At 37.5% G+C, this 27,017-nt stretch overlaps 1 protein-coding gene and 2 pseudogenes across 1 annotated transcript; 1 reads left to right on the top strand and 2 right to left on the bottom strand.

The window, feature by feature from the left end:
- Window positions 1-633: 633 nt before the first annotated feature.
- LOC113291962 lies at window positions 634-772 on the bottom strand (annotated as a pseudogene).
- A 916-nt stretch (window positions 773-1,688) lies between these two features.
- On the bottom strand, window positions 1,689-1,881 carry LOC113292129 (annotated as a pseudogene).
- A 433-nt stretch (window positions 1,882-2,314) lies between these two features.
- On the top strand, window positions 2,315-2,941 carry LOC113285849 (glutathione S-transferase F13-like). Its single transcript, XM_026534590.1, has one exon. The coding sequence runs from the start codon at window positions 2,405-2,407 to the stop codon at window positions 2,765-2,767; it is 363 nt and encodes a 120-aa protein (XP_026390375.1). The 5' UTR covers window positions 2,315-2,404; the 3' UTR covers window positions 2,768-2,941.
- The last annotated feature ends 24,076 nt before the right edge of the window (window positions 2,942-27,017 follow it).

A 27,017-nucleotide genomic window follows, 5' to 3' on the forward strand; every position in this document is an offset into this window, starting at 1 on the left:
TTGGAACTTTTTTCTTTCTGTTTCATCGTTGGCCTTGCTGAAGCTGAGCAAGTTTTGGAAAATTAGACCACCATGTCCTGTTCATTGTACTTGCCCCTCTACCAGTTTAACGTATGAACCTGAACACCCACAAGGAATCAGGTATCAGAGTGGAACACGTTGGGGTTACCGCTGCGCTAAAGTGCCCTTTGTGTTGCCTGATAATTTTCGCAGTTTGTCCAAATCAATCTTAGTATGTATTCTGAGATCCATTGCATCCAACTGATACTTCTAAATTCATTATTGCCAAGGGATTACCCAAGAGTGTTTCAATCGATATTTACCGATGAATATTCAAAAAAGACATTTGACATCTCTACTTTATGTAAAACCTTTAGATGTATAAATAGCATGGAGATTACGTGTTTCCCATAGACAGATGGACCATTTCTAACCAATGGAGCAACGAGATTAAATTCTCAACATGAGTTTATAGCTTAAGGATTTGGACAAGATGCACCAGACTGCAGCTCAAACCTAGAGTTGGATTTGTAAGTTGACTAAAACACAACCAGGGACTTGATAGCGTGCAGGAGATAAAATTTAGCGCACCAGACTGCAGCTCAAACATGGAGTTGGATTTTTATCTCCTGCACCAGACTGGAGTTGGATCTTCTCGACAGCCCTGGGAGACCCAAGGCCGAGGAGGGGGTTTGGAAATAGTTTTCAACCAGCAATTGACGCGCCTCGGTTATTACCTCATTAGCTGCGTCATTGCCCCAAGCGCAAAGATGAGTTTTGAAGTCATGCATCAACTGCATTTTATAATACCTTCATTCGCATCCCTAACTCAGACTTGAACAACATGGGACTAAATTTTGTTACTCTCACTTCCAAAAACAGCCTAGCAACTTGTAGGCTTCTAAAAAAATGTGGGTTGCCCTTAACCTGCAAAAGGATTCAATTTGAAGCATGCGCTAGTATTTAGTCACAAATAGTTCCTAGAGAAATTAGAAAAATCCCCATTTTATGCATGTTTAGTGACTCATGGTTGGGAGTTACTAGAAACGAGCGGTTTATGAGAAAGTTCGAATTTGATTTGGTGATTTACTTAAACTGTATGAATGTCGGTGTTTGAATATGTGGGAATGGTTCTTCAATAGAATCTCAGCTGAAAGTTGTATCCAAGTTGCCATTGGTGCTGTTGGTGTATTAAAACAGCATTTAGATAAGATATCTATTACAGACACTTGGTGTCAGATCTTGTGTACATTAAACCACTCCGATAAAATCTTATGTAATTGGTTATACCAGTAACGAAAGAGGACTACTGGCAACAATTTAAATCACAAATAGAGCTGGGTTTGTGTTGTGATGCATCACAAATAAGATCAACAACATACGGTTTTCCATTCAACATTGAGAAACTGATGCCATGGAGGGGGTTTTCAACCAGTAATTGAAGCGCCTCGGTTAGTACACAAATGCCATGCCAGATTTAACATGCCAGTCCAAGTTTCTTTCTGGACTTGCTAACCAAAGGAGGAATAATGCGCAGCAAAGCTGGAACTGAAATATTTTTAGGGGATACTACGTTGAAGCACACTTGTCAGCTAAGCAGGGGCAGCTTCTGCTGCAAAAAAGGAACTGGAAAAACTTAAAGGCCAACAAGCTGTCAAGCAGGATACAAAGTTTAGTTTTAAAATTTGGCAGGGGCCGCGCGGACGCGTACCCCTCAGGAACAAATTATGACGGACGCGTACCCCTCAGGAACAAATTATGACGTAGACTCTCCCTCTTGGGAAGATCTTAGGCGAGCACCCCTCCTTAGTGTGCAATGGAGGTCGCTAACCTAGGCCATGGACCTTCATGATCATCCATAGACCCCGTCCAGGTAAGTATGTTTTTCCGTTCTACTTCTCTTGCTTTTATGATCCATCGTTTCCCCTTTCTCTTATCGGCACAAGCAATGTGGGACTAACAGTTTTCTTAAGGTGAAACACTATGTAGTTTTTTGCCTGTTGCGCACCAATCAAAATGAATATTGGGAGTTTGCAACATTCAGTGGTCTAGTTCCAATGGTGCATTCTTATATTTAAAAGCTTCTCTGTGGAGACAACCTCACTTATGCGTTCTTTGTGTTTTCCGTTCATTAAAAGCTTTAGTATCCTTTGGCAAAACTCATACCAAACGGGCCCTAAGAGTAGTTGTACAAAGTTGGTTAATTTCTCGGTTGTGTGTAAAGCTACGTAACAGGTTGGTATGGTCACTGGTCAGATTTATATTCTTAAGGCATGAGAATTGCCTAGAATTCTTATCTTGTCTTCTAGAATCAAGAGCCATCTGTAGTTACATTGCTCACAAATACAAAGACCAGGGAACAGATCTACTTCAACATGGCAATCTTCATGGTTTCGCAGAAGTAATGGTTGGATGTGAAGTAGAATCTCAACAATTCAACCCTGCAATGGGACCTATTTTCTTTCACACCTTCATTGCTCCTATGAGAGGTTGGGCACCAGATCAGAAGGCCATCGATGAGAACGTCGTGAAAGTCGGGGCAGTCCTTGATGTTTATGAAAAGATGCTTAGCAGCAGTACATATCTTGCAGGAGATAGTTATACACTAGCTGATCTTAATCACCTTCCTTATATTACCTATATTATGAAGACTCCACATGCTAATTTGATCAATTCTAGGCCTCATGTTAAGGCATGGTGGGAAGCTGTTTCATCTAGGCCAGATTCACTAAAGGTTACCCAAGGAATGACCTTGGGTAGCAAGTGATCACTTGGTTCCGTAAAATGTTTGTCACAAAACCTCTCTAGGGCGCATTTGTGGTGTGATGTACTCAATTTTAATAAGCGTACGGGGAATGGAATATGCAAGTGTGTTAAAGTGGTCGTACCTATAATAATGAAATAGTATTGTTGTCTCAAGCCAGTTAATTCTAAATTTAATTTCACTTTGATTGCTTAAATCGTATAAGCAGTATTATATTTGTAACAGTGAGTAGATATCGGACATGGCGAATCATGATTTTGCAACTGCCCTTTTTACAATGGGTTCTACATTAACTACGCCATACAATCCAAAATATTAAAGAGTATTTACAAAAACAGTCACACTTCCTTATTCTGGTTTACAAAAAGGTCCTACTGTTACAAAATATTCACAAAGCAGTCACTAGACAGGTAACTGCCCCGTTATGTCAGTGTCAGAGTTATGTCAGGTGGTGCAGTTACCTGATTACCCTTATGACAAATCTCTAAATATTTAGGACCGTCGGATTAAGACCTTCAAGAAAACCCTGATACATGTATTCTACATATTCTTCTCCTGCCTCATTCCCCGCAACAGCTGCTCGATATTTTCGGCTCTGAAGAAACGGAGATGATGGCGGCGAAATCATGAATCACCGCAAAACCCTTGTTCATACCCTAATTTGATTCTGTGCTTTTGAAGATTAGAGATGCAAAGAGGTAAGATCTAACAACCCTAGTTTTATTTTATGATTTAGAATCAGTAATTAAACGATGGTAATTAGTGTGTTATGAATTACGGGAATTCGATGAAGGGGTGTAGATTCAGGTGAAATTAGGGTTGCTTGAATGAAGAATTATGAACTGAATTAGCGTATGGTGGTGGAACTAGTGAGCAGTTGCAGGTTGAATCTGTTGATTAGAGAGAAGAAAGAATCGGAGGTAGTTGTATGTGGTGTATTTGAGGTTGAGAAGAAGGTGTTGCTGTGGTTGGAGGTGGTGGTGCATAAAAGCTGAATCCGGTGTTGGGAGTTGTTAATGGAATATATCTAGTGATGGCTTTGAGCTGAGTTGATAATGGATCTGGTTATGAACAGTAGTGTTGCTTGCTGCTGGTTTGGTGTTCTTGCTTGCAGGTGGTGGTGTTGCTGCTGCTTGTTGTTGCTGATGCTGGTGAAATAGATCAGGATCCATCTCAACGGAACTTCAGCCCGCATTCAGGATCTTCGTATCACATCCCCTAAGAGGGTTCACCGCCTCCTCTCTTGGGTATAGCCGCTGCCACCACCACCACCAGTTCATCACCATCACCTAAACAACTCCAGAGGGGTGTTTAAGACAAAAGTCAGACCATTTTTTTCAAAACAGTGAAGTCGGATGGAAAAATACCACTTTGCAAACACTAATTAAAACTATGATCATTTTGTAAAACTAATTAGGGGTGTGTGATCATTCTATAAAACACCCAATATTAAACGAAAATGATAGCTTTATCGGGAAAAAAATCCCAAAATATATTCCGAAAGAGAATGGAGACTCGCCGATCCATTTTACCCAACACCTATCCTAACGTTAGACGGCTGCTAAAGGCCACATGATCTCACTTGACTTGAGGTTTATCGCAGTGAGCTAGTCTAAAATCATCCAATATTTAACTCCTACAAAATGAAAAAGTGAACATAAGATGATTTTCAAAGTGATGGCACTTTGAAGTTTATGGTCAACCAATAAGAAAAAAAAAAACGTAATAATTAATAGATAAATCAGTTTTCTTACAAAGAAACATAGATTAATCTGTTTTCTTTCAAAGAAACATCTATAAATATGATCTAATTGGTAGATATAAAAGTTCTTACCTTCGATCTTACCAGGAGATTCAACGACACTTAACCATCCAGGAGGCGCCAAAAAGATCTCAACAATCTCGGTAGGATGGTCCATTTCGAACATTAACTGGATCAAGATTAACACGGAAGAAGCAGCTAGGAGTCATCCGGGTTTTGCGGGTGCATGCTTCATTTGTAGGACTCCGGCGCAATCCAGGGGATGATTATACAACAATTTTCGCCATCATTAGCACACGTTGGCGAGAAATTATGGATCAACCAGACGCAAAAAGAGGTAATCAAGTATCATTCGAGGTACTCCGCAACAACAAGATACAAGAGTGTGAGTACAACATCAGATCAATTGCATCGAAACCATCTACCTTCGTCAAAGTTCCTATGGACACTCCCGTGTCCATCAAAAATACAATTTTTTTTGTGGAAAGCATCAACCGCCTCTCGACCTTCGACACCCATATTATATTCGGAAAATGGGTCATTTGTCCAAATATTTTTAAAACATGGTTCAAATGGACAAGTAAAAATTAGTATGGGTGAAATGGACACCAAAAAATAGCATGGATGAAACTGGATTCATCCTGACTTTAACTTAAAAAATAGCCAGGATGAAACTGGATGCATCCTGATGTAAATTAAAAATAAGAAAATGTATTTGAAAATGGGTAGGATGAAACTTTTTACATCCCGACTATTTTTTCATTTTTGTCCATTTAAACAATATCAAAATCTAAGTGTCCTTTTCACCCAGGAATTGTTGATTTTGGTATTTTTAACCAATTTTGTGTACTATATTCTTGGCAATGAAATTTTTTGATGGGGGCATTTTTTGAAAGGGGCATGGGGGACAAATAATATGTTGACATGTGTCAAACATATTAATGAGTTTTGTTTCCAAAAATACCAACACCAATTAAGAAAACAAAATTTTCTCCACAAATACACTTTTTTTGTATTTTTGGAAATAGAATTCATTAATATATTTGACACATGTCAACATATCATTTGACCCCATGCCCCCTTTAAAAAACACCCCCGTCAAAAAATTTCTCTAAATTCACCGTCTGAAATTAATATGGATTTTAACTTGGTCCATGGGAAACCAAAGTCAAGTAGAGTCTACTAGGATAGTCAATGATAGTAGGTACTAGTATTAAAGCAGTACTACTTGTTTGATTATATTCTCGTCAATCACGGAGAGTCTTAGCATGCCAGACAATGCACACAGCACGTCGGGTAGATAATCCCGAAACTAACGCCACAATTTGCGTTGTCACGGACTAAAACAATACGTTGTTCTATTAAAACAAAGTCATCACCATCTAATAGTAGCAGTTTCACTTCCATTTCCCTTCTACAAAGAGCTCCAGAGCTTGAAAGATTTCTGTAATTATCTTCTTTGTCCACCTTTAAACTGAAACCAAAAATCTCGTTCATTCATTAATTATTCCAACTCTCCTCAAACAAGTGTCGTTACTATGGAAATGGCCGCCGGGGAGCAGATATCTATTGAACAACAACAAGAAATAAAGATGAAGGTCAGAAATGATGATTGCGACGAAGGATCTAGTAACACTCCTCGTCTTCCTCAGCATATTATTACAAATGGTATACTTACAAGAGTACCTATTCATAGTTTGGTTAGATTTAGATGTGTAGGCAAGTTATGGTCTAAGTTAATCGTCGAATATGATTGGAAGTTTATCGATTTACATTCAAGCCGAACTTATAGTAACCGTGGATTTATCTGGATGTTTTATAGTGATGTTGATCTTGATAGAGAATCTGATTTTGCTTGTGTCAAATCTAATGGTATTGTTTTCTATGATATTGATAAGAAAGAAAAGATGGTTTTTCGTTTTAGACCTGACACTGGTTTGGTAAACAAGAGTCTCAAAATTCGACATTCTATAAATGGTTTAGTACTTTTATCTTGCGAAGAAGATGGAGTTGTTACTAATCATGTTTATAATCCAATTGCTGGATGTTCATTTCGACTTCCCATTATTCAAGGTATTCATCATTTGCAAAGTTAGAAGATAGGTTATCGGTGAATGCTTCCACACATTCAGTGTGCAGAGAGCAGTTCTATTTATATTAAAAAAGTTTCAATATTCTGTTACAGATTTTGGTAAAATATACAGAGACTGATCATGCCAATATTGTAGGCTTTAGACTCTGACACAATACTTGGTCAAGAGACTTGGTGTAGAAACTTTTTAGCAGAGTCTTCAGGAGTTTCCTTAACACCTCCCCTCAAGTTGTACTGCAGCTGGCGAAGTTGCAACTTGCTACGTAATATATGAAATCTAGGTGATGGAAGCCCCTTAGTAAAGATGTCTGTGATCTGATCTCTTGAACTGATGAACCTGACATGAAGTAGACTAGCAGCCACACGTTCACGGACAAAATGATAGTCTATTTCAATGTGCTTTGTGCGAGCATGGAATATGGGATTTGAAGTTAGGTACGTGGCTCCTAAATTATCACACCAGAGTATTGATGGTGAGATTTGGACACCAAGCTCTTGCAGCAAGGATTGGATCCATATTATCTCTGAAGTGGCTATTGCAAGGCCACGGTATTCTTCTTCTGTACTGGACTTTGATACCGTTTTCTGCTTGCGTGCACTCCATGAGATCAAGTTGCCTCCAAAATATATACAGTAGCCACTCGTTGAGCGTCTGTCATCCAAACTTCCAGCCCAGTCTGCATCGGAGTAGGCTTGCAAAGAGAAGTCTGAGGAAGAACAAATATGCAGACCATAGTCTACTGTATTCTTAAGATAACGAATAATTCTTTTGACTAGTTCCCAATGCTCTTCAAATGGTTCATGCATGTATTGACAGACCTTGTTAACTGCCACAGATATATCAGGTCAAGTTAAGTGCAGATATTGCAGTGCACCCACTACACTGCGATACAATGTCGAATCATGAAACCTTTTGGTACCTTGCTTCTGAATTTTCACATTTACTGCCAGAGGTGTGTTTACTGGCTTTACCCCATCTAGATTTCTCTTGCGCAGAAGGTCTGTAACATACTTACGCTGTGTGAGAATTAGTTCTTTCCCCTTTCTAAGCACTTCGATCCCCAAAAAGAAAGAAAGATCTCCTAAATCTTTTAGTGCAAACACAACACTAAGATCTTCAATCAATCCAGAGATCTCAACTGGATGTGAACCGGTCACTATTATGTCATCTACGTACACTAAAACGTACAATGTGGATCCCTGTGTTTGACGAATGAAGAGAGAACTGTCAGCTATTGAACCCTTGAACCCCAACTGGACTAGGTAGGTGCTCAGTTTTGAAAACCATGCTCTAGGCGCCTGTTTAAGGCCATAGAGTGATTTGTGCAGTTTGCAGACATGGGTTTGATGCAGCTCATCTACATACCCCTGAGGCTGCTGCATATATACATCCTCTTCCAAGTCTCCATGAAGAAAGGCGTTCTCTACATCCAACTGTTTTATATCCCATTTGCGCATTACAGCAATTGACAGCACAAGGAGAATAGTGCATGGCTTAACCACTGGTGAAAAGGTTTCACCATAGTCAATTCCCAGTTGTTGGTTATATCCCTTGGAAACTAGACGTGCCTTTCTCTTGTTGATTGAACCATCTAGATTCTGTTTAACTCGATACACCCATTTGGATCCCACCACATTCATTCCTTTTTCATGTTTCACCAGAGAGTACGTGCCATTCCTAATTAATGCATTGATCTAGACATCCATTGCATCCCACCATTCTGGAATTTTCCTTGGTTCCGAGAAACATGTTGGCTCCATGAAATCTTCATCATGTAGAAGATGTTTGGATGCAGTCAAGCACATTTTTTGAATAGGCTTGTGTATACCAGCTTTTGCCCTTGTGACCATGGGATGTGATAAAGTTGAACTTTGGACTTCGTCATGTATAGGTGCTGATGAAGCTGGCAGAGCAGAAGCAGTTGCAGACGCTGAAGTAGCTGGACTTGCTGCAGGGGAGATGGTTGCCTCAGAGTAAGCCAAACTTTCTGAGGCCGATTCTGAATGATTCACGTTGTCTGATGTATGTGTGGCAGGAGACTGTGAAGCATTACCCTGTATTACATTTTCCATTTCCAAATGGTTTCTTAGAGAAAATACTTGTGCTGGATTGTACAATACCTGGATTTGGCACTGGGGATTGTTTCTTGAGAGGAAAGAATGGGAATGTAGTTTCCTCAAAGCGCACATGCTTAGAGATATAGATTTTATTTGTTTCTCTGTTTAAACACATGTACCCCTTATGTGCGTTGTTATAGCCTATAAAGACACATTAAATTGACCTAGGTTCAAGTTTATCTTTGTTATATTTCCTTAAGCAAGGATAATCTAGACATCCAAAAACTTTCAAGAAGGAATAGTCTGGAAGTTTGTGGAACAACAGTTGAAGTGGTGTTTTTTTGTTTGACACAGAAGCTGGTAGCCGGTTTATAAGATAACATGTAGTAACAAAAGCATCTGCCCAAAAAGACCTAGGCATATGAGCATGAAAAAGTAAGGCCAAACCAGACTCTGTCACATGTCTGATTCGTCGCTCTGCCAAACCATTTTGAGGTGATGTGTGAGGACATGAAAAACGATGCTGAATGCCAGACTCATTTAAATAGGAAGTAAATTTTTTATATTCTAGTGCATTATCAGAATGGAAAATTTTGATCTTATGACCAGTGAGATTCTCAACTTGTTTGCGAAAGAGAATGAATGTTTGTAATGCATCAGACCGTAGAACAAGGAGAAAGATCCATGTATAGTGGGAATAGACATCCATAAACAAAATGTAATATCGAAAACCTGTTCTTGATAAGGAGGGTGAGACCCATATATATGAAACAACTAAGCTCAATGGCTTATTATAAACTGTTTTACTTAGAGAAAAAGATAACTTCTTGCTTTTACTCACATGGCAAGAATGACAGAAGTCAAAGTTTTTATTTGTTACTGGAAGTGAAAACTGATGACATATTTTGGACACAGTGCTAAGCATTGGATGTCCTAGTCGCTGGTGCCAAATAGGAAGTGTAGAGGACACCAGAGCTTCAGGTTTTATTGAGTGTTGAATCAAATCTACCCCTTCAAACATATAAAGGCCATTCTTATTAAACCCTCTCAGCAACATTATCCCCGTGCGCTTGTCCTTTACAACAAAGAAACCAACATGAAACTCAAAATAAACATTATTGTCTCCCCAGAATTGTGAGACAGACAACAAGTTTGTCTTGATTTTAGGAACATGATATATATGATTCATTGCAAAAGTGCGGGAATTAAACGTAAAAGATTCATTACCAACATTGGAGATCTACAGTGCATTACCATTGCCCACATGAACCTGCTCAGTGCCATTGTATTCATGAGGAATGGACAGATTTCTCATATCAGATGTGAGATGGTGAGTTACACCCATGTCTGTCACCCACTGATTGCCAAACTGGTCACTAGGTAAAGCAATATAGGAATGTGCTGAACGCTGGTTGTTGCTTGTGGTTTTGTCGTAGCGAAACCAACATCTATCTCCAATATGACCCTTCTTTTTACAGATCTGGCACTTGTCAATGAACTGAGGAGGTCTCTGATTCTGCTGCTGACGAGCATTCATGTTATTGTTGGAATATGGATATTTTTGTTGGACTTGATTCTTCCGTTGATCACCTATGCTTGTCGAGGGAAAGTTTGGGACAGCTACATTGGCTACTGGAGACTGCAGCAACGACAACTGAGACTCTTGGCGCATGTCATAGGTGATCAGATGAGAGTAAAAGGTATCGATAGGCATATCCTCAACAGTGCTTAACGCAGTGACAATAGGGTCATATCTTTGGTTAAGGCCATTACTAATGGCTTGTTTCTTTTCATTTGTTGTTACAGCACAGCCAGATTCTGCCAACTGAGCAAACAAAGATTTAGCATCATTCAAATAGGTTTTGAGAGTTTTGTTACCTTTTGACATGTTGTACAGCTGATTTTTCAGATTCATCTGATGATGAAAGGTTTTTGGTGCATATTCGGATTCTAGTTTATCCCAGACCTCCTTTGCAGTTGTTAGGTGAGCTACATTGCTCAAGACTTCAGGTGTTAGAGTTGAATTGAGCCATCCAACTATGAGAGAATCATGATGCTCATATGTTGTAAACGCATGATTTATATCGTCACTTTCAGGTAACGTCCTTGCAGGAACTTGTTTTGTTCCATCTACAAAGCCACTGAGATCATAGCCTTTTAAGATTGGTTTGAACTGTTCCTTCCAGAGGATACGATTTGTTTCTGTGTGTTTTAACGTGACTAGGTGATGAATCTGCACATGTCTTAGGGTATTTGTTGTCTCTGCCATGAAGTTGTTTTGGGTTTTTTTTTTGGTGGTGGGTTTGTTTTTTTTTTTGAGCGGAAGACGGCTTGGATCAGGCTGATACCAAGTTAGAAGATAGGTTATCGGTGAATGCTTCCAGACATTCAGTGTGCAGAGAGCAGTTCTATTTATATTAAAACAATTTCAATATTCTGTTACAGATTTTGGTAAAAGATACAGAGACTGATCATGCCAATATTGTAGGCTTTAGACTCTGACACAGTACTTGGTCAAGAGACTTGGTGTAGAGACTTTTTAGCAGAGTCTTCAGGAGTTTGCTTAACATGCAATTAGCTTAAGATTCAATCACGTAAAAGTACAAGGTTCTTTGTCTCTGTTCAAGTGATGTAGCTGAAGAGTGCAAGATTGTTACGCTAGGGAGTACTCCAGATGAATCATGGAGAGATGTGGTTGTTTCTGAACCATATCTTCGTACACAGGATTACTATCGAGCGTCATTTGCTGGTGAGTCTTTGTATTGGTTGACTGATCTTAGAAACGGAAGTTATTCAGATAAGAGAAAGATACTTGGTTTTGATGTTAGTAAAGAAGCATTTTACACAATAAAATATCCCGAGGGATCTTTGAATGATTCTAAACTACTTGAAATTGATGGATCACTCTGTTTCCTTAATTATGTGTCGTCCACGGGGAAGTTGAAGGTTAAAGGAGGATAAGGAAAAGAATCAACATCAAGAATATGAATGGGTAGAGAAGTACAATGTTGATAATATGCCTAGTATAAATGGTTTGAGGCCACCAAACATTGGTTATAAATCTGATTGTTGTTATGCAATCGTCACAAATCCCACAATTAAAATCATATTTTGGACCTACAACAGGCGCCCTCATGAGGCACACGGGGAGAACGGCGGTGGTTATGATTTTTATGAGTTTTGCAGTTATGATATCCAGTTAAAAAATTTGGAATCCATCTTTAAGATGAGAAAGAAGATATCTTACCTGTGGCATCTCAACCGCCTTGCCCACTTCTAGTCGAACTATATATGCTGGTATATACCAAGATCTCTAGTTTTTTTGAAGGCTCAAATTTTTCGAACGCTCAAATGATTGACTCTGTAGGTTATATTGCATTCTCATGATAATGAGTGTTCCTTGTGCATGTTTCTTTTTAATTTTAATATCGCAATGCTTGCACTAGAGTTCTAATGATTTATCACTTTGCAGGGTTTGTAAGATGGAACTTATAAGACAGATAAGTGAAAGAAGCATGACGTGCGGGCGCAATAGAATCAACAACTGGGCCTTTGGAGAGTTGCGATTCGTAAGCAACCAACCGCAAGGGGCTTAAGAATTTAATAACTTTTTTCTTTTGTTAATCTGAGCCTCACATGTGACTATTAATAAGGTAAATGAGTTAAGTTATAGATTTGGATCTATGACTATGTGAAAATATCCTATGATAAACTAGGAGGCATATCTACTACTACCAAAGGAATGTAATGTATAAGAATATAAATGGAACTTGTGTGATTGTGTGATGAAGATCCATTACTTGATGCTTTTTTGCTTCATTGTGCCTTTTCCCTTGTGGGTACAAAATACCGCACACTCGTTTAGCATGCGAAGTAACTCCTCAGATAGCATGCGACCACGACCACATATAACATGTCCAAGATGACGAACTAGATGACATCTCCAGATCACAAGTAAAGTGTGAAGATCTATGCGATAGTAAAGAAACCATGCGACAACGATGAATCCCTATGCAACATTGTCACACGCCAGATCCGAAATTAGGGGATTTATTAGATGTCCTCCACTATGTAAACTCCTATATAAGGAGACAAGCGACCTTGTGTGAAGGGGAGAGCTTCTTGGGTAGTCTGAGATTAGATATTTAGAGGAGAGAGTGTCTTATTTGCTTCCCAAGTTAGGATTTTCTCATATGTATGTACTTGTTCTTGAATTTTAATAAAAGTTCTTAGAGATTTCATTATGGTTTCTTAGATTGCTTGTTAAAATATCATAAGGGTGTGGTTGTAGGATTTCCTACAACTACATTTTGGCGTTAGAAATCAGCTCAGAATGATATACCCTGTTGTTGAATTTCTTTAAAAAACAAGCTTAAAATTGTTCATAGTTTTTCATCGCTCTATTAAGAATCTTTGAAAGTTTTAGAAGTTCAGATCTAAAAAATTCAACCAAAAGTTTCAATCTCAGAAAAGCAATCTTCATTGGTTAAGTTTTCAGTTCTTTAAAGAGTAATTTTTTCTTTATTGTTACAAGAAAAAACAGATGGTGAGACAAGCATCCACAGCAGAACATGTGATAGAAACTAGGAGAAGTAAGAGAACTGCAGGACGAAGAAGAAGTGAGACGCTGAACCATCAATGGGATAAAGGAATAATCGAGAACAACAAGTTCAGGCTCAAATCCAACATTTTCAGGAGAGAAATGACGCTCGCAACTACGATGAGGTCAGTGTACATACCACAAATTCATACACGGTGGATGAAAATGAACACATGACTGGAGATGAAGGACTGATAGAAGAAAATGAAGAGAACATGACAATCGAGGAGCTCCGACAAAGTCTAGTCGCATAAAGGAGAAGAGAAGAAGAAGTACACGCGAACCTAACGCGCCGGAATGATGAGCTGAGAGAAGAGAATATTAGGTTACAAAAGCAGAGGTCAAGAACCACATCACGAGCAACACGTGCGAGTTCAAGATCAAGGAAAAGCAGGAGCACGTCAAGGCGAAGTCGATCCAGCCGCAAAGACGCTAGGCACGAACAACTTTTAGCTAACAACTTTATTGAAAATTTTAAGGGAGATGATAATATTCGGGAATAACGCGGTAATGATCACATGAGATCTCCATTGTTATAGATTCGATCATGTGAGATACTAGATCCCTTTTTAGCTCCACTCATCCGATTGATGATTCCTTGTGAGACAGTTTTAGTATCTTTCTCATCACCAAAGTTGTTCCCCATTGGTTTTTCACATAATTTGGTAATGAGACAGGGATATCCAAGATTTCTATGAAAACCTATGATATTGAGAGATTCAATGATTTTAATCATTTGATTGATAATTATCCCACAAATATCAATTCATTTTTTTCCTTCAAGAAGATAGTATATAAGTTCAGCAAATTCTCTACTCCATAGAGAAGAATCTCTTGAACAAGCAAAGAGAGTTTCTACGGAAAGTTTACCGAAGATCCTTAAGTGTAAGGGTACATCTTTGGTTACCATCTTTCCCTTTTCCCATTCAACAGTTTTACCAGTGATGAGTTTTGAAATGTTATCGTGCTTAATTTCAGAACCTGTGATCATGTGTCCTTTCATACTGTAGTTGATGATTTCTGATATCATCTTTCTATTGACATGAAGAAAGGTACTTCCAACCAACGTGATAAAAGTAAGTTTTTCATGATTAATATTATGAATATTACCATAAAATATTCTTACTATATCAGGTGAATATTTTTCAAATCCGAACATATTTCCCCAGATTAGGTCTTGAACAAACTTCACATAACTGATTTCTGAAACGTCTGAATCGAATCTCCTCTCCTCAGTGAAGCTTACTCCCTTAAATGGTTGATATCTTTCGAAACATGTGTTGTCTACAAAATTCGTAGGAACATGCTTCCCTTTGATCAAGTGAGGATACTTTATTTTCTCAACCTATTTGGGAGGAATAAATGGATTCAAGACAAACTTGTCTAATTCAGATTTTTCTTCTCTTGTTTTCCTTTTTCCCATACTTGCGAAAATATGAAAAACCTTAGTTACGGTTTTGATCAATCTTCCCCAATATGTTCGAACACATAGCAAGAGGTTATCTTTATAGGAATACTTGAAATAAAAAACCGGAAATAACTAGTTTTAGGAAATACCAACAAAATCGGAAACCAAGGCTTGTGGGGAAACAATTCTGATTTTGTATCTAGGTCTTTCTTTTGGAAAACGGGTTTTTCATGGACTGGATCTTTATTTCGGATTGATTCCAATTTTTTGTCAAAAAGTCTGTTTACTTTTTTATTACCATAATTTGATAGTATTACTTGAAGTTTATTCAAGAATTTTCTATTAGAGTATAAAGAAATAACTTTGAACAAAATATGATACTTGTTAAAAATATCATCAAAATCATAATTCCTATAATTTTCAAAAGATCACTTGCTTCATTAAAATAATTATGAGGTGTATGAAGCAAACCATTGTTAATAGAATTACTAACTGAAAACCCATTCCTTGTAGGATCACATATTTTCCAAAAATGCATCCTAGAAAGCGAAACATTCACAGTCCTTGATCTGAAAATGTACATGTATATACTTTGATAGGGCATCCAAAATATATTTAAGATTCTTGATTTTGTCAAAACACAATAGCCAATGTTCATAAAAATCTTATGCATTTTCAAGATACAGACTGTCTCATAGGCTATTGTATCATCGTTACATAACATAATGATATACAATCCTATAATAGCCAAAGGATCGTCTAAGTCACTCAAGACATACATATGCATAATTCCTAACATATTTAGGAAAAAGAGTATACATACTTTATACGTGTTTTCCACCACGATCTTTTAAAGTAGTCAAATCCTGCCATTACGTGAACTGAATATTCATAAGATTCATTTTCTTATAGGATGGATCGCACCAAACACAGACTGTTAGATCTTTTCTTGTTTGCCTGCTCTTATACCAATTGAAAAGGAGAGGGTACCCAAATATACCTCAAGCTAAAACTTTTCCTTCCTATAAGTCCTTTCTCCGAAAGTGATTGTCTATGGACTGAGTCGAGACAATGCAACTAATCGGTTCACACTTCGTGTGATCGTCTATGGATACGTTATCGAAACAATACAACAATGAAGTATGTTTACTTGATAAAAAGGTTCGGACTTAACCACACACAATAGGATTGCTTATCAAGTAAATAGGAATTAACATTTGTGTAATATACTTTAATTATAATAAAAGAATTATAATGCGGAAATATAAAGTAAATGACATAGCAAGATTTTGTTAACGAGGAAACCGCAAATGCAGAAAAACCCCAGGACCTTGTTAAATACTCTCAGGATTAAGCCGCTATACAAAATATACCAACTTCGTATAGTTGAGACCAAGCAACTAGACCTATAGTTCACCTAGTTTTGTCTGTATTCCCACGCCGCCGACCTGTAAACAAGTCTGTACTTGGAACAATTCCTTTGATTCGTATTCCAAACAGTAAAGGAACAATAAATCTGTTTGGTATCAACTCTCTTCAACCAAGTGATATGAGTTGGACAAAGGCTCTTCTGTTCATCTCAAATAAACTCCTTCGTCAGGTCCTTAGATCTATCTTATGTTCAATTACCAAAGTAATCGTTAAGATTTTGCAATCAATACTTTTAACCACAAAGAATTATATTGATATCGATCTACTAAACTAATCAATCTAATCTATCACAAGGATAAACTGATTATAGTTGGATCCTCTTTTTACCGAAACAAGTATTGTGCACACCAAAGATTATAAACCCAAGTCAGAAATCTTCTATCTCTTCTTTGTCTTCAAATCTTCTTAGATCTTCAATAAACACCTGCACACAACTACTAGAATCTCTTGTGATCAATCACACACAGAACGGAGTCCGTTAACAATGGATTATCACAACATCGTCTTTAGCACTAACAACAGTCTAAAGGTCCCTGTCGAAACTTCGAACTAGTTTGAGTGAATCTTATATCAGAATAGAAGATTCTCAAGCATAAACAAACTAGGTCCAATCAAAGTTCAACCATCGTTAGTCAATCAAATCAATCGAAAACAAAAGATAAACCGCAATTATCTAGTTTCCCACCAATGGTACTAATAGAGATTCCCAATCCCAAAGAAAACATTAAACTGAGCGGCCGTAAGAGATTTCGCCTAATTAGGTTACTCTCCTCTCCGAATAGGCGGCTTCACCAGTAACAACACAACAGGGGAAGTTTGCCGTCACGAAGGATTAATTTACTAGAAATGCAAACTTCAAGTATTTATAGACAAGGAAGTTTGGACACCAATGAATTTCTAAAACCGAAAATATTCTCAATATATGCAATAATAATTTCCAAATTCGGTTTTCATAATTCCTGGAAATGCTCTGTCCAAAATAATGACCGAAAATCTCCTTGGAAAATCTTTAACTAGGAAATGCACATTACTAATTCTTATTTTCCATATATATAATTAAAAACCTTAATTAAAATATTCTTAACTTATTTAATTTCGATCCTAGGATTTTCTTCCTTCTAGCTGTTAAGGAATATCTTTGAACAATAAAAGATACGCATTACTGCACGTGTTCAAAGTGCGTCGACATCCTTTCTTTGTAAGTCCTATTTCATACTTACACACTTGAAACCGATTTTCCACACTTTCAAACAAATTTAGAATTGGTTCATCTGACTTTCAAGAACTATGTGATTGATCAAGAACACTCAATCACAAATCATGGGTTTAACGGTTCTACCAAAACAAGTTTCGGTTCTACCTCCATGTAAGTACTGTGCATATTAACACTAGCTTTCCAAAATTCGGTTGCCTAGGTACTAAGATCGGTTCCCCACATATATATGGTATCTAACTTATATGTGTTGTACATGTCCATAGGATCGGTTCCCCTTTGCCTAAAAACGTGTTGCACATGTCCATAGGATCGGTTCCCCTTTTTGTTATAAACCTTGCTGCACCTCATACAAGGATCGATTCCCCTTTGTGATGTGTTGCACCTCTTGCTAGGATCGGTTACCCTTTACCCAGAGTTAGTCTTACAAACACACAAACTCGATCATACCATTAGGTGATTACTTAAGATCGGTTTCACTAATAAAAGTCATACCAATACATAAGTCAGGCCTTATTGAATAGTTTCACCAAGAACACAAACAAGTCATGAGTGGTTATACTAATCACACATATTGGTCGGTCATAAGATATGCAATGAATATCAATCCCAATAACGCCTGGTGATTTCCTTTTCAATTCACAAAACAAGTTCATGAACTTACTTCCTTAAAACACATGTAAAACATTGTTTCCTAGGATGAAATCCTCACCTCATACCCAAACATAATCACAATAGCATTTAAACGATTATGTCGATGTCTTATCTACAAAGTTTAATGGTTAAGCAATAAACCTCGTATTGTATTCCTTAATACTATGTCTATCTAGAGTGTTCATCCTTCGCAGTTTTCTTTTCAGTATGCACGACTTGAAAGATACGTTAGGGAATGAAACAATTCAAGTCAAATATCACTAACCTCAAGTGGAAGGATGATGTTGTGGTTGTAGCTCCTTACTTCTTCACTTCTTCAAGTCTTCGCAATACTTGTAATGTCTCATTTCCTAATACTTTCAAGCTAACCTATACGAAGTTGACTCTAGTACATTAATCAAGCGAATCTTAAATGAGTTTTGGTTCACTAAAATATGACAACCAAACTTGACATATCAAATCTTGGTGGGTTCAACCGAGGTATGCTCTAAGGACAAAGCCTTTTAACAATTGTAAAAGAAGTAATGTTATAAGGACAAATGACTGCCATGTTGATCCAACGAGTAAGAAAATTTCAAACTCTTCTTTCGTGGCTAAAGGAAACTTTGGATCAAAAGTATCAACTGTTCCTGAATATATTCATATCAATAATCGTGTTTCGGAACTCAAGACCAATATAAATAGACTCAAGTATAGCATTAAGAAGGCAAGGAAGGCAGCAGCTTCCGGTAATACTTGTCCTACTTTTATTGATTCTCTTGAGGCTATGTCTATTGACTTCTCTGATGATGTTCAAGGAATTTTTTTTGAGAATGTCAATATCCTTGATAAGCAATATTCTCATCGATTTGCAACTTGACTACTTATGCACATGGTTCTCAAGAAGATATCTGATTCTTGACAAAGTGGTCTTTGTTGTATTTTTTTTTAAATAATGATCATTTTAGTGTTGAGCCTTGCTCTGGTTTATTATTACACTTGTAATATAAATGATCGTTGACTCTCGAGATAATACTATTTGTTGTTTGCTTTGAAAGAACTTCTTTTGTTCTTCCTTTAAGACAGTTAACTTGTTGTTTATCAACAAATGGCTCGTGCTCTAAATTCCTTTAAGGTGAGTTATTCTGTCGTAAGTTTAGAAATTGGTGTTGATTTTTTGTCAAAACATGCTTCTAAATATAGACTCCATTGGTTCCTTGGTTCTGAATTTTGGTTCATAACCATGAACATCCGTGCACCTGCTTCATGACCGAACATACGGTTCCAATACTGACAAGTTTGGAAAGATAAACGTGTGACTCTAGGGTTTCCCTATGAAAACACACACACACACACACACACACATATATATATATATATCAAGGATTCTTTTTCTTCTGATATATGCTCGTTCTGTATCATCAAGATTCTCTTGTGATATCATGGAGTGCACAATGGATGGATGCAAAAAGGAAGACAAAGTTGAAGTTGGAAAAGTTATCGAGTTTCATGAGAACCCTCTTCTCATAACCTGCTATCATGCAATTGATCATGAAAACAATCTTCCAATTGATATGTCATCTCAATTGGTTGGAAATCTTCTTCAAGATTTTGGGGTTGTACGTGAACAACTTGAAATTGCAACAAAGAATCTTGAGTTTCTGAAGATTGAACTGAAGAAAGCAACTTATGAACTTGGTTCTGTTCGATCTCTGGTTGCTCATTATGTCTAAAGTCCTTCAGTTTTGTTCTTCTTAGGATTTTTTTATTTATTTTATTTTTTTCTAGGAAACTTCTTATGAGAATTTATTCTTGTATTTTAAGAAGGATAACTAGGGTTTGGAATAACAAATATTATGATTACACATAGATATTTCCAACGATTTTCATCTTGCAATGTTTTAGATTTATTTATTTAAATTCTAAGTTATTTGGAAGATTGTTTTGCAGTATTAATCCTTATGGTTTTTTATATTGCAATTTTTTTATCGGATATGTGTGTTTACGTCCGTGAACTATGATTATCTCATATGTCAAAAGTTAAGTCTATTATGTCTTTATGCAAATATTGATAAAAGATAGAATGAACTTTTGAATATTCTGCAGTATTGATCTTTCCACGATCCACTTCTATGTGAAAGTATTGTATGGCTCCGTAAGTATTGATCTTTCCACGACCCACTTCTATGGGGAGTGTAGTTGTGGAATATTGTAGGAGTTATCTTGTATCTTTATAAACTCCTTGATGAATACATTAAGTTTCGACTATGTGAAATCATCGAAACCAAGTTGATATGTTCTCTTTTAGTCATGAATAATCTCTTTGAGAATTTTATTATGATCCCGCTAGTTTTCGTACCTTTGCCAATTTATATTGACAAAAAGGGGGAGAATTATTTTGTAGTTCACACTACATACATACGGTTTATGGATCATTGTGTAAGGGGGAATGGTTTTCAGTGTGATATGAAGTATTGACTTAGGGAGAGTGATACATATCACCGTAATATTATTGTCAAAGTTGTGATACAATTGAACTTTGATGTTGTGTAATAATACTATGACGTTGTGTAACAATATTGAAGAACCAAGGAAATCAAGAATGTTGGATGAGAAGGTACAAAGTTTATTTATTTTTTAATCCATATGTATTGATAGTTTTGTCATTAAAATTGATAAAGGGGGAGATTGTTAGAGCACTACTCGGTCGAAACCGCAAGCGTTTCTATATAAATCTTGTTTGTCAAGTTTAGGTGATCAAAACTATAAGTGTTGATTTTTAGTCTACTTATAACTATGTCTCGGATTAGGATAGAATGTGTAGTTGAGATTTAGACTTCACGACGTTCATCGGTTGAAGATGAAGATCTACTGAGGAGAGCTTGGAGGAACTTCATCAACAAAAGGTATGTGGAGACTAAAACTTATCTATCACTCAGAAGTCTATTCTATTCGATCTCCTAATGAGACTAAGTCGTATAACTATATAGACTTTTACATTATATACATTTGATATTTCGAGCTGAGTTTAACTCGCTTATATATTTCTCGAGATATGTGTTGGAAAGATTTTTGCTTCATCATTATTCTTGACGAGTTTAGTTGGAAACTAAATAATGAGTCAAAAGATGATCATGTGAAAATTGCCTTGAAACATCTTACATGATTTGTGTGAGACAGTCATTTGATGTAGACTCGAAATGTTTCGTATTCATTTGATCAATTGAAAATTACTTATAAGCTAATAGTTTATGTGAGGCTGCTAATTTCGTCTTCTAAGGATGTTTAAACTATTGAGTTGGGAGTTTAGAACAGTTAAAACCATTGTCTGGATATATCACAGTATGCATACCCGTATGCAAACTGTTGTAGTATGATTCAGGTCCGAGAACCAAGTTTGCATACCAGGATGCAAACGGTTTTAACTGTCAAAGTCTCGGAACCAAGTTTGCATACCAGTATGCGAACAGTTTCACCCAAGTTAGGTTCGGTACGACAATATGCATATTCGTTTACTAACTGTCGGACGTGACCAAAATCCGGAACTTAAGTTTGCAAATCCTTTTGCAAACTAAGTTGGTTTAAGTTCTAAAATCGGTTAACTATGATTTCATACTCATGAACAAGTATATGTATATATTAAAAAATGCAATCTTTGCAAACCGTGACTAAATGTTCATCAATTGATTCTCTTGAATCAAATCCAATTTTGTTTCAATTGTGTCTCGTACACTTCTATGAGAATATAAGCAATTGAACAACTCTATGAGTAACACAATTAGATTCATTTGATATAGAAGTTTTAGATGAATGTGGTTAACACAAAAGTGTTCATTTGGCTAACTTCGGTTAACTGTTATTGAGACAACTTAATTTGCACGTTTAGGTACGGTTACCTATATCTAAATGAAGGTATATTTTATTTGTGTGTAATAAGCTAAGACCATGTAACGGTAGAGAGATATTTCTTTGGTTTTAAGCAAACTTAGCTTAAATCTTAAATAAGGATTTCATCAAACGGTGAATATTGATTGCTTTGTTAAGCTATCAAACCCTGATTTGAAGACTATATAAGGGAGAACTCTAGCAACTGGAAAACCTAATCCCCACACCTTCTGTGTGATACTAGTTGCGACTAGAGTCGATTCTCCTTTAACCTAGGTTTTTCCTAAAACCATTATAGATTAACGACTTAAAGACTTCATTGTGATTCTGAATCCATACCCAACTATTTTCTCTGTCGTTACATGTTCTAATCTTACTTGTTCTATCGTGTTGAGTACTATCTTCTCTAAGATTTTCTCGAGATTTATCTCCGATAGGTAAGATATAAAAAGTAATCACAAAGCTCTTTTTCTCATTCTTTGTGATTCCACAATAACTTGGTCTACTACCATATAGTTAAGTTATTATGAGGTGATTGATATTTCTAGGTTGTTATTCAGGAAAATAAGACAGAATCATCAATTGGTTCCTGTTCACCTTGATTTACCAAAAGACATAAAAAAAATTCATAGGGAATTTATGTGGGAGACAGATTTATCTATCATAATATAATTTTCTTTGGGAGATAGATTTGTTAATAAAGTCTTCGACTTTGGGCCGTAGCAACTCTTAGTTTTGGGTGAGATCAGATAAGGGAATCAATTGCGTAGAGTCCTTCTGGGATTCAGAGGCGTAAGGAACGCGACTATACCTTAATTGGTGTGAGACTTGGTTAGATCTCAACTACATTCCAGTCTGAAGTTAACTTGTAGTAGGCTAGTGTCTGTAGCGGCTTACTACAGTGTGGTGTTCAAATCTGGACTAGGTCCTGGGGTTTTTCTGCATTTGCGGTTTCCTCGTTAACAAAGCTTCTGGTGTCTGTGTTATTTCTTTTCCACATTTTGTTTATATAATTGAAATATCACAGGTTGTGCGTAGTTTAATCAACTGGTAAATCCAACCTTTAGTTGTTGATTAAAATTGATTGACACTTGAACATTGGTCTTTGGTACCTTTCAAGTTGTTTCTCATAATAATCAGGCTCACTAATTTCTATTTGTTTGATTTGCTGATTACATTGAGAAGCAGAGATATAACTCTTGGATATATTTCCTTGATTGAGTCTGACTGTCTAGCTCATTATCTTGGAATTATATTGGAGTTAGTCCATACAGATTGTCGAACGAAATATTGGGTGTGGTTGTTAAACTCTCTCTTTTTCAGGCACCCTTGGAATATTGATGGCCATCTCATTATCTTAAAGAAGCTTCCTCCAGAATTCCTCTATGAAGAAGTTACTTACCAAATAGAAGGCATCACTGGAAAAGTTCTCAAGATGGACTTTAAATATGGAAATCCTGCTAACTCAAATAATCATCCAAGAAAGTTTTGTCCATCATATCTTATTGCATATCATGTTGAAGGGGACCGTGAAGAAAATACTGGACATGTTAAAACTATTACTGGATACGTATTCAAGTTTGGGGAGGATTTTTGTGAAATCATTGATCCAAGAATAATAATCCAACTTTTGATTTGGGAGAAACCATCGACATTTCTTCAAAGAAGGATAACAAAATAAGAAATATCCAAAATAAACCATTTGTCGTTCCAGAATATGGTTATAAGATTTCAACATTGTGCAGACAAGGTTCATTTGATGGTGCTGAGAACTCTAATGCTAGGAAAACAAAAGGAACCAGAAATGATATTTCTTCTCAAGCAATATATTCAAATAAAGTTGAGCAACAAGATGATACTTACTAGAATACTCTGGTGGGTAACCAAGGGGATTGGAAAAACTGTGTATCTCAGTAGGACGGGAAGTTTGGAGGCAGACAGTATGACCATGTATACTCTAATTCTATTACTTCTAAATTTACAAAAAAGTCTTTACTGTTTTGTTCAATTTTTTATTTATTTATCTCAATCAGTATTATGTACCTGACGCTCTCTCATTAGATTCAGAAAGTAAAAAGATTAACATCCATAATTCTAAGTTCGTTGACATCTATAGGTGCTCTAGAAGTAAAAATAAATAAATGAGTTTTAACATGTGTTGATGGTGGTTTTTAGTTCAGGGATAAATTTGTAAAACCTTGAATTTAATGTGCCGTTACTCTGCAAAGAAATGGATAAAAGTGATGAATGTCCAACCTCTCCACTGGCGCATTTATTGAGCAACTCAATATATTCACATGAAATTTATCCAGACTGGTGCATGTAGAAACAATCCCAGATATTCTGTAAATTTTGGCACCTTACCTGTATTATTCAGTTAATATAAGTTTCTTTGAATGCCTTTTGTGCCATGTTCCCCGGCTGAACCCTTAATGTTGATATGGCATGGCAATTTGTGTTCACTTGCAGCAGAGTAGCACAAATTTCCAAGTGTCAAGGATAAGGTCCTTGCATAAAGTATTCAATCGGAAAGCATACTGCTCTCTGGAAATGAACTTAAAGAACTCTGTTTCAACACATATAATTCAATCAATTTTGTGATAATTCACAATATTCAGATATTATCCTGACTAATTTGCAAAAATTAGGGTTTTGCGCCCTGCGCAGTATATTAGACCTTGCCTGTCGAAATTAAGCCTAGGAGAACTAGGTAATTAATCCTCCATGGATTAGTAGGTGCAAAATCCTACTCAAAATCAGAAAAGAAGGAATAAAAGGAACAGCGGAATAGGAGCAGCAACAAAGGAAGGTGTGGCCATTCCATAGGCCAGCCGGCGCCACTTGCAAGTGGCCACACCCCATGTTGCTCGACCGGCCCCTATTTCCTGTCGACCAATCAGGTCGCCTTAAACCCGCCACATGCACATGAGTTGGGACCATACTTGCAGGACCTATTTCCCATCGACCAATCAGGTCGCTTTAAATCCTCCACACGCACAGCGGAAGTGTAGCCACACCCGCGTTTGGCCGACCCCCTCTTTTAATCGACCAATCAGGTCGCTCTAAACCTGCCACAATATTAAAAGAGGAAAAATTGCGCCAGATGGTCAAAATGAAAAATTGGGTTTCCAAAGTCACGCCAATGCGCTAATTGGCATGTCAAACATGCTAAACGTGTTACTTTGCCACAGAAGCATACCGAACGTGGCAACGTACCATAAATAGCGCATCAACGTGCTAACCCACTTCTTGCTCATGTCCAAACGTCATGATATATTTCAATTAGGGTATTACACGGCAGAGCGCTAGTCGAAACCCTAATTTTGAGTCGCGGACCGATTACGCCACTTTGGCCCCACAACATGCCACGCTCCATGTGGGACCCGACAAACCCTAAAATTGGCGCCATTTTATAATCACTTGTGGACATCCTTGCGCCTGTGGTTATTTCCATATTATGGCCTTCCATAATTCCTTTAGTGTGGCCATGGCACCGATTGGATAAAGCACCACCGTGCCGCAACCATACTGCACGAGCTAATTAGGGTTTTGATACGCCAAACCTAATTTAGCTAAAGTTGTCATGCCAACTAGGTCAAATGATTCTCCTAAGGCCTTAAGTTTAATGTAGCAACAGGGCCAATGTTGCCGGAGCCATATTTGGGTCTAACACTAATATGCCAAAATAGCTGCCACGGCTACGCCATGCGCCACTATGCCACTGGCATGCCGCTATACCATGGCTACGCCAGGCGCTACTATGCCACTAGCATGCCGCTATTGCACGGCTACGCCAGGCGCCACTATGCCACTGGCATACTTTAAATACACAATCATACGATTAACATATGCCAATGGCGCCACTTTGCTATACCATTGGAAGTTGCCATAATCAACGGTCACCCTTTCTCATAGGCCACAATCTCAGCCGTTCAAATTCTCCACATAATTGACAGGCCTGTGGCAAGTTTTAGGCAACCGGCCAAGACAAGCCTAATAGCATCACATGCTATTCTCATGAGGCAAGTCTCCTGACTTTGACTTGCCACACATAACAATCTGCTACACGTTTTCCACGAAAACACTCGAGACATCAAACATGTCACAAACTGGGGGATACTTACAAGGGTATTGGTCTGCCGGTTTACAGCGTGCGGCGTGCAACACGACCATTATAAGAAAGTGTCAGAAAGCAGGGCAGTTAGTGGCGACAAGAAGTAGTGGGTGTAAACTAACCCTTCTCCTTCATAGTGGAAACGTGGTTTCTGGCATTTACACACGACCCCACTTCTCCATCACTCAATCATTCCCACTTTCTACGAGATCAGGGTGCATGCAATATAACTTGTATAAATAGGTTTTACCTATTTCGACCAAAAAACAAGTTTTGGTTAGAACAACAACACAGTATACAGAAAATACCAAAGAACTGATAGCTTACATTCCGCAAGCCAGTTCCATATTCTGATACAAGTCATAAAACAGCCACACCTTCAGAATTAACCATTCTGGTCTCAACACCTTCTTTGGTTCCCTCCCTAAGACCAACCCTTCTACTTTACTTTGTGACCGAAGCAAGACTGGAACGACCATTTCTTGGTTTAGGCCAGGATTGTACAGATTGATTTCTCGAATCTAAAGTACTCCTGTGCAGTGCATTTATTTTAGGTTTAGACTCGTTTCTCATCCACACACCCAAATTTACCAAAACCAGCAGAAGCGGTTTTTACCCAGAAACAATTGGCGACCAGAGTGGGACTCGGTTGCAAATTCAATTCTCAATTTAATTTCCATCCCAATTGGTCTTAGGCTCAATTCAATCGTTAATTGAAACCCATTTCAGTTAAAGATTCATTCCAGATGTATTCGGGTCATTCGAACCTTGCATAAACAATGAATAGCTGAAAGCCAACTGCCGTGGAAGACGTGAAAAAAATGTTAGAGGATATGGTTGCCAGCTAAGTTGATATTATCAGGCGGCAAAATGAGACGTTTCATATCTTGAAGAGTATAATAAGACGATTATGGAAAGAATCAACAAAGGCTTATCCGAAAGATCCCGCCAATTTCAAGAGTAGTACAAAGTATGTTAGATCTTTGGCTAAAGAATGCGCCTCTACCAATGAGGATGCTAATGGAGCACATAGCCACATCATAAAGGAGCAGCAGAA

The sequence above is a fragment of the Papaver somniferum genome, chromosome 6 (assembly GCF_003573695.1).
Source record: "Papaver somniferum cultivar HN1 chromosome 6, ASM357369v1, whole genome shotgun sequence".
Lineage (NCBI taxonomy): Eukaryota > Viridiplantae > Streptophyta > Magnoliopsida > Ranunculales > Papaveraceae > Papaver > Papaver somniferum.